At 34.7% G+C, this 9,224-nt stretch overlaps 1 protein-coding gene across 1 annotated transcript; it reads right to left on the reverse strand.

The window, feature by feature from the left end:
• Positions 1–1,990: 1,990 nt before the first annotated feature.
• On the reverse strand, positions 1,991–8,734 carry LOC112454445 (fatty acid synthase-like). Its single transcript, XM_025015841.1, has 5 exons — positions 7,810–8,734; positions 3,445–3,908; positions 3,049–3,303; positions 2,578–2,829; positions 1,991–2,482 (listed from the first exon to the last, which is right to left on the reverse strand). The coding sequence occupies exons 1-5, from the start codon at positions 8,450–8,452 to the stop codon at positions 2,366–2,368; spliced, it is 1,731 nt and encodes a 576-aa protein (XP_024871609.1). The 5' UTR covers positions 8,453–8,734; the 3' UTR covers positions 1,991–2,365.
• Positions 8,735–9,224: the final 490 nt, after the last annotated feature.

Below are 9,224 nucleotides of genomic sequence, written 5' to 3' on the forward strand. Positions count from 1 at the left end.
GTTTTTCTTTTGCCTACAGTCGCCAAAAGTCAATTGTGTCTGCCTAGATTCGCCTACACGATAACTTCTTGTACAGTCGCGTATAAACCTTCGCATAGTAATAGACAGCGACAATGCGATTTACTTCGGAGGAATATACCGATATGATAGTGGCCTACGGGCTAGCAGGTGAAAATACGCGTGCCGCGGCTTGGATATATGCGGAACGATTTTCCGGGCGTGTGCATCCAACACATCGTACTATTTTTTGTGTTGTGCAAAAATTGCGTGAGACAGGGTGTTTTGTGCATAATACAAGAAGTATACCAGTACGTTGTCGTGTTCAAGACAAAGAGAGAAATATTCGACGCATTTTATGAAAATCTCAGGACCAGCGTGCGTCGTGCAGCATGCGAATTTCATCTCTCTCGGTACGAGGTGCATCGCACTTTACGAGAGAATTAATTGCATCCGTACCACTACCATAGCGGGTGCAACAGCTTTTACCGCGAGATCTAGAACCATGGATATATTTTTGTGAAGGTATTGTCATTATCAACTTTTTATATTATATATATATATATATATATATATATATATATAATTGAGTGTACAATACGATAATTTGAGTTTACAATAATTATAAAAACTGTCGAAAAAAAACATACGTAGGCCACGTAGGGTTCCTCGCGTAATGTCGACGGAATTTATCTTTCTCGGATATCATATTCTGTGGACCGACGAAGCGAAGTTTACACCAAACGGCGTATTCAATTCCCGAAATTGTGTATTGGTCGGATGAAAACCCGCACGTCGTCCGTGAAGACAGATTTCAATATTGTCTATAAACGTCCATAAACGTATGGACGGGAGTAATCGGGAATCAAGTGGTAGGTAAGTAAAAGTAGAAAGAAAGCAATTTTCTCTTGCTGTTTAAGTGAAGAAACATTTTTCATTTATTATTTCCAGATCGGTCCATATTTCCTCCCACCGCGTTTAACTGGCGATATTTATACTAATTTTGTCGAAAACAAATTGCCAGTGCTTCTCGCGGATGTGCCCCTTCGCGTACGGGCGCAACTAATTTTTCAGCACGACGCGAGTTCCCACTTATTTTTGTCTTCAAGTGCACGAAGTATTAAACGCGCGTTTTCCGGATAGGTGGATGGGTCGTAGTGGTCCAATCGCCTGGCCGGCACGATCGCTTAGATTTGAATGTATTAGACTTTTTTGTATGTATATAAAATTTTAATCGAGCACCAGCGTAATGGTGGAGAAAACGAGGTATATACGTGAAGCTATTGTTGCGGCCTTCGATACTATTACGCCGGATATGGGGCACCGTGCAACGCGCAATATTGTAAGAAGGGCCAAACTCTGCGTACGAGAGAGAGGACGGCATTTCGAACAATTTTTGCATTAAATAATGAGAGTGGATTAGGCCTACCGGGGAAACCACTATAAAAAAAACGTACCAAGCTATCTATTATACCGTAAGGTGGTGTGGAAATGATAGCGTATCATTTTCCTGCCATCGAAAAGACAAGAGGCTAAGAGCCAGCGCATATTGCCGTAGTATCTTACGCCTTACGTACAGAAATTACGTACGAGAATCTTGCGTTACGTACGCAGCAAAAAATCGTGTGTATCGGTCTATACGTTAAAATTTTCTTGTGTGTTATCAAAATTTAATTATTACTTCAATGTAAAATAAACATAAAACAGCTATGTTATTATTTTCTTAACATTTTTATGTGTTACATTTATGTCAACGTGATAACTTAACATTTTATGTATGTCATGTAGAAATTAAATATTATTTTGAGTTCTTTTAACAAAATTATTTTTTAAAAAATCCAGATTTTTTAAAATTATTTTAACATAAACAAAAGTTAAAGTAAAGCTTTAAATAATCGTAAACTTTGACATACAAAATAATTAAATTTACTAAAATTAAATGTTTCTATTACACATAATTCAAGTTAAAATATACTAAGGCGTAAGACGCTATGGCAATGCCTGTGCAATACGTGTGGTGGCTCTAATACTTTTTCGCTGCAGTGTATGTCATCCGTCGCGCGCCGCTCGCCTCTCGTCTCTCGTCTCTCGCCGCTCGCCGCTCGCCCCTCACCGCTCACCGCGCGCAATAACGCACCGTGCCAGCCGAGACCCGCCTACGCTCCTTGTGCTCTCATTCGCTCAGACGTTTCAATTAATAACTCGTTAACTATTGCAAATTTTGCAAGATGGTAAATGACTTTTCTCTTCAATTTGACCCAATCTACCCCAGGCATTCGGCTGGATACTTTTATTTCTGACACCCGTATATGTTTTACATATCATGTGTCAGATATTATGTTACTACATCCTAATAAAGTATATACATTTATCGATTTAGATCTTCTATCCATTCTTCGTTAATAGCTGATATGATTTTGTCGTTGTCCATTATTGTGATATGATTACCTTCTACATAATGAAATTGCACTCTACCTTCGGTAACCTAAAAATAAATTATATTTTTGTTATAAAACTTTTTGTTATTTCTAAAAATTTATCGTCTTATTTGAAAAATATCTAAATTAGATATTTATTTACCTTATGTAGACCATAATTCTCTTCAGTAACAGAGACAATCGGAAATGTAGGTTTTAGCAATGTTATAGGTGATTTAAGGCGAGGTAATGAAGAAATATCATAATTCTGTATAGCGACTATATGATTGTAAACTGTGAAATACAAAAGTTTTTGATTTTTGGTTGTCAATACATTTACCTCATTCGGGAAGTAAGCATGAAATAGTTTTAATTTTTCTTCCCATGTATTACATTTATTCAACTCTAACGCAAGCTGTAAATAAAAAAATACATATATATATACATATATATACATGCAAATATGCAAAACATTTTGTTTTACTATTTTAAAATTTAAATACAAGGAATATTCATGTTCCAATAAGTTATTTTATGCATATATTGTCATTTTATTTAAATTTATATAAGATTAAAATTACATATATAATTTTTACAATAAAAAATTAAAATATGTTTTTTATAATTTACTAACCGTTTTCTTGTTAATTGTAGTGTACATTTCTAATAAACCAAGTAAGATCATGTTTTGTAACTCTTCTGGCGAAGTACTGTCCAAATATTGATTAGTCCAAAGTTTCATTTGGTCAGGAGCTCCATCTATTAGTATTAGTCGTCCTGAGAAATCATTAGCTTCTAATAATCTTGCTAATTCGATGGCAATTAAGGATCCGAACGAATAACCCACTATTAGAAATTCCTTTTGATCTTTCATTTTTTTCAATAAGTGCTAAGAAAATAAATATAAATGTATATGTAAGCTATAATAATATAAAAAACTTGTAATTGTTAGATATTACTTATATATATGTATAAATTTATTTAAAAATAATTAAAATAAATGTCTTATAAGTAACGTTAATCTTCTTACAGGCAGCAAATAAGCGGCTGACTTCATCACTGAATGACTTTCGTCAGGAATATTAAGTAGACCATGTTGCAAACACGTTGCCGAAGATTTGATTTCTGATGCTATAGACTTATATACACTTGAATATCCTTCGATTCCTGGTAAGAGAAAAACAGTGCTCCTACCAATCTCCTTTTTTGTAGCAAGTTCTACAAGAATATCTGGAACAAAATCTGAATTCTCCATTCTTCGAAACAGCATGTTAAAATCTTTATTAATTTTGTTTGTATTATGTGTCTTTCCTTGCTCGGTTGTAATTGTCATTTGTCTAAGTTTAGCAAAATTTAGTTTTCTAATGTCTTGCGCTGTCAAGGAAATATCAAATTCTCTTTCCAATGTTTGGTTAATTTCCACTGCCATCATCGAATCCATACCCATTTCGGCCAGTGGCACATTGGGTGGTACTGCGTTTATGTTCCTCAGTCCTATTTTGATATAAAAATAAAAATTATATATAATTAAATTAATTTTACTCTATTTGAACTCCTGAAATAAAATTGTTACATTTTTTATATTGTTGCACCCGTGCTGGACACTGGGTAGAGAAGTCGCGGAAAGCTGTGAAGCGCGCTCCTTGACAACGGGAGTTTGTTTATGAGATTATTGATTTTCTGTCTGGCGGATTTTTGGAATCCGCACGCGTTCTGTTTTACGAGCTTTGAATAAACGCATTTCTCAAGTTTCTCTGTGTTCCTTTTCCTTACGCGAATTCCGCGGAGTACGTGCGCGAGTGAGGAGTGCGCGATAGTGCTACGACGGTGAGCTTACTCGACGAGCGTAAAACATTTTGTTCAAGTTCGCCGTCGTGAAGGAGCGAAACTAACGAACACAGTGACGATCTATAGATATATGTCATTAAAAAAGGATTTTTGACAAATAAGTGGTTATACATAAAAATGTGTTTTTGGTAAATCTGAAGGAGAGCTCCCTCTTCACTGATTTCGCTGAATTTAGGCTTAATCGACGCGTTTTTGCACAAAACGAACGAATCTGGCAGAAAAAAGCCCCGCTCTGCCCCGCGAAGCGAGATATTAACTGTTAAATTTGACGACTATCAGGTTATGAGACCTGTCATACCGACGCGATGTAGCGACTACGGACATGCTCCGCGACCACATGCGCGCATGTCCCGTGGTCACGTGATGTACTTGAGCGCTCAACCTCAATGACATATTATATATTGTTCTGTGCAGTTCCAAAATATTTATAATGCCATATTCAGTAGAGCAATTATATAGTAATCCGTGGCTACTGGTTCAAGATGTTGTTGGCGATGCAAAAACATGGCCCAAATTCATCCGAAAAATGTTTTGGGATAAAAATCTAAAAGATCACAATAGATAATGATCCTTGTCAATTTTTCATATCTAAATGCAGTATCCGAAGATTTGTTGCACGATATATTAAATTTTACGTTTAAAAATGCGTATACAGCGGAAAGGAAGCGCAATATTAAGGATAGATTTAGCTATTAAATCACGAGGTAATTGTTTTAATTTCAATTGATATATATATCAAATAAGTATTAATTATGTTTTTTATAATTTGTAGCAATTCGGACATATTTGATGCAGCCGTGTATACAGTTATCACGTTTATTTTAAAGAAATGTTAGATCTCAACTTTAATCCAATTAATAAATAATAAAATTTAATATATTGTTTTCAAGTTTGTGGTTTTGATTACAACAGAGAATATTTTGGAACACAAATTATTTCTGTTACAGATATTAAGCGTTGAAGTTAACGAAACAGAAATAAAATTGTTAAAGCAGAGAATTGTTGGTATATGAAAAGTTCATATTTACATGTACTTTTCATATACCAACTATTCTCTGCTTTAACAAATTATTTCTATTACAAATATTAAGCATTTAAGTTAACGAAACATGAATAATTTGTTAAAGCAGAGAATAGTTGGTATATGAAAAGTACACATAAATATTTACTTTTCATATATCAACTATTTTCTGCTTTAATAAATTATTTATGTTACAGATATTAAGTGTTGAAGTTAACGAAACAGAAATCAAATTGTTAAAGCAGAGAATAGTTAGTATATGAAAAGTTCATATTTATATGTACTTTTCATATACCAACAATTCTCTGCTTCGAGCTCTCCTTCAGATTTACCACATCACGTGACCACGGGACATGCGCATGTGGTCGCGGAGCATGTCCGTAGTCGCTACATCGCGTCGGTATGACAGGTCTCATATAACCTGATAGTCGTCAACTTTAACAGTTAATATCTCGCTTCGCGGGGCAGAGCGGGGCTTTTTTCTGCCAGATTCGTTCGTTTTGTGCAAAAACGCTTCGATTAAGCCTAAATTTAGCGAAATCGGTGAGGAGGGAGCTCTCCTTCAGATTTACCTTGAAAAATTTTACTTTTTTGTTTTTTCCAGAAAGCTTGAAGCAACAAATTCCTAAGGAAAATTGTCTTAAATCATTTTTGTAATAATGTAAGAATAATAAAATTAGAATTTTTTATTAAAAAGAGTTTTCTTGTATCGTATATTTTTAAAATAATTGTAGAAATAATGGTAATTATGCAGTTTAGGGGAAGCACCTCCGATGACCTTGACCTTGACATATGTTGTCAAGGTCACCCTCCTGAGTGACCGTCAGAAGGTTTTAGCCGTCGCTCGTTTTTTATTAAAAAGTTATTAACAAAAAAAAGTTTGGCGATCTCACTGATTTCAATGACCTTGATATATGTTGTCAAGGTCATGACACCGAGTGACCTTCAGAAGGTTTTAGCCGTCGCTCGTTATTCGTTAAAAAGTTATTAACAAAAAAAATTTGGAAAATATAGCACATATAAGTTAGTTGACGCGCTTTAAACACTTAAATACTTTTAAAGCGCGTCAACTAACCTATGTAGATTAGTGATCAACGATTTACTGCTTTAAATGTTGTGTTTTGGTAAAGCAGCGACTTTTTCGCAAAATAAAGTATTCTCTGCTTTAACAAAAAGACTTCAATTTATCAACAATTTACTGCTTTAAATGTTGTGTTTTGGTAAAGCAGCGACTTTTTTGCAAAATAAAGTATTCTCTGCTTTAACAAAAAGACTTCAATTTATCAACAATTTACTGTTTTAAATGTTGTGTTTTGGTAAAGCAGCGATTTTCTCGCGAAATAAAGTATTCTCCGCTTTAAAGAAAAACGTAATATTAGTCGTTTATGGCTCTCAGTACTTAAAATAACTGCTATATTTTCGAAACTTTTTTTGTTTATAATTTTTTAATAAAAAACGAGCGACGGCTAAAATCTTTTGAAGGTCACTCAGGAGGGTGACCTTGACAACATATGTCAAGGTCAAGGTCATCGGAGGTGCTTCCCCTAAACTGCATAATTACCCATCATTGTCTACGTTTACATGGTCCAATTTACATCGAAGTTATAATATCGATGTTATAACATAACTGCGCCGCAAATCGGGCCTATAATAAAGTTAGTTAAACGCACTAGTACTCACTGGTGTATATTAAAGCCGTTATACTGATTTAATCCAAAAATGAAATGCAAATATCTCGACTTATAAAATGCCTAATACATATTTTATTAAATAGCTGATAGCACAATAAAGAATATGGAGGATTTTGTGATTTAACCCGTCTATATATTTATACTGAATAGGGGTATTCAAATAAGTTAAAGTTTAATGGTTTGACAGGTTATGTCGGGTTAAAGTCGAGTAAAAAGTTAATTAATTAACTTTGGGCGCGCTACTCTTTAAGGTTATGCAAAATACATAAGTGACTCATTAACCTATCACATTAATCTTTGGGTTAAAAGTAACCCAAAATAAAAATTAACTTTTAAAAATTAACTTTTTACTCGACTTTAACCCGACATAACCTGTCAAACCGTTAAACTTTAACTTATTTGAATACCCCTATTATGTTTGAGTAAAAGGGCAAGCGTCATTTTTTACTTTTTTTTTCCTATTAATTTCAATCTTTTTTTCCTTTCTCGAGATATCCCACCTCATTGCTGACTATATTTTAAGAAGAAACAACTCCTATTTTTTCTAAATACTAATTGCAATTTAAATTTTGATTAAAACCTAAGTTATATAATAAATTTAAATGAGAAAAGCGCGTAGGAACTTCCTAAAATTTAAAAAGTTAAGTCTATTGCAATTGTGACAGATAGTTTCTCAAAACAATAAGAGTATTTCTATAAACTTAATTAAAAAAAAAAAAAAACTTTTTGAGATACTCCTTATTCGAATAACTGTACTTGAAATAACATTTTGATTTCACTTCTCTTACATGGTATTATATTTCTTTATTGCTTAGCTTTGTATAAAATTGCTTACCCATGATATGAGCAACCGTTTCTGAAATATTCAATGATCCGCCAATTTTTGCTTTTTCAGCAACAACTATACTGCTTACGACAGGGCGGTCTTGTAGTAGAAATATTTCTAATGTATCCAAACAGGAAGATATTCGTTGTTGCAATGTACCTCCAATAACCAATTTCTTATTTTTTTCTTGCATATCTGCCACGAGTCCGACATCACCAACAGCACCCCATTGTATCGCTAAACCATGTAATCCTTCTTCCATCTTTTTTTCACAAATTCTCTCCATTACGGAATTAGCCATCCCATAATTTGTCTGGCCTGCGTTTCCTCTTCCACACGACACGGAGGAAAATACGACAAAATGTCGAAGTTGCAGACAGATCTTCCTCGACAATTCGTCCATTTTTTTTGTCATCCATGCTTTTGATTTGAATGAATCCTCGAACGTTTGAAGTGATTGATTTTGAAATATACAATCTTTTAAAACAACTGCAAGATTAAATATGGCATCCACTGGTGCTCTTTTTTCAGCAAATTTTAATAGGGATTCACAATCTTCATGTTTCAAATTATCATCGACTGTAACAATCTGTACATCTACACCGTAAGATCGCCATAGCTTTACTCTTGATTGCTGATAACCTGTTCTCATCCCGGTTCGTGATGTTAATACCAGATTTTTTGCACCTCGAAGAGTCAACCAATCTGCTAGCTCTAAACCAAAACCGCCTAGTCCACCCAAAATAACGTAGCATTTATAATCCAGACAATAATATCGTGGATGAGCGAGTAGTGGAGCATCCAAAGGCTCTTCCTCTTTGTGAACTCTGATAATTATCTGCGAATAAGCAATTAAGAAACAATCGTTTTTTCTATAAAGTAATAAATTATAAATGACAAAGATTTCATATTTTATTTTATTATTGATATTGTTTCGTATTTTATGTTAGGATGGGATCGGATGGATGAGTGCAGAGACGATAATATCCGTGACAAAGTTTATATTTTAGCGTACACAAATTCAGCGATGTTTACAGCGTAACGGACATGCGACAGTAAAAACAGAGCGAGCGAGAGAGAGAGAGAGAGAGAGAGAGAGAGAGAGAGAGAGAGAGAGAGATGTCGCGATGCCGTACTAGGGAGGACGGCGATTGGTCGTACTAATATGGGGACTGAGAAATCGTATGCTATAACACCCCCCCTCGATCTACAGAAAATCCTATGGGGAATCAAAATATAACTTCTTCAGACCGCATAGTTTTAGACATTCTAAATGCTTTCTTTTAGGTAGGGCCTTGGTCATCATGTCCGCCAGCATGTCTTCCGTAGGTAGGTGATGGACGCTGATCCTTCGATTTTTCAAGGCTTCCCGGATGAAATGGTGCCGAATGTCTATATGTTTGCTACGCGCGTGATAGGTAGCG

This window comes from Temnothorax curvispinosus, unplaced genomic scaffold, assembly GCF_003070985.1.
Source record: "Temnothorax curvispinosus isolate PA1 unplaced genomic scaffold, ASM307098v1 QBEX01000464.1, whole genome shotgun sequence".
NCBI lineage: Eukaryota > Metazoa > Arthropoda > Insecta > Hymenoptera > Formicidae > Temnothorax > Temnothorax curvispinosus.

What these genes read in the sequence shown, in the direction of transcription:
- LOC112454445 (XM_025015841.1), bottom strand. Translation starts at nt 8,452, where the DNA reads ATGAGAACAGGTTATCAGCAATCAAGAGTAAAGCTATGGCGATCTTAC. An exon ending in CTACAATTAACAAGAAAACG is followed by an intron (nt 2,830 to 3,048) that starts GTTAGTAAATTA and finishes TTTTATTTACAG; the next exon opens with CTTGCGTTAGAGTTGAATAA. An exon ending in AGAATTATGGTCTACATAAG is followed by an intron (nt 2,483 to 2,577) that starts GTAAATAAATAT and finishes ATTTATTTTTAG; the next exon opens with GTTACCGAAGGTAGAGTGCA.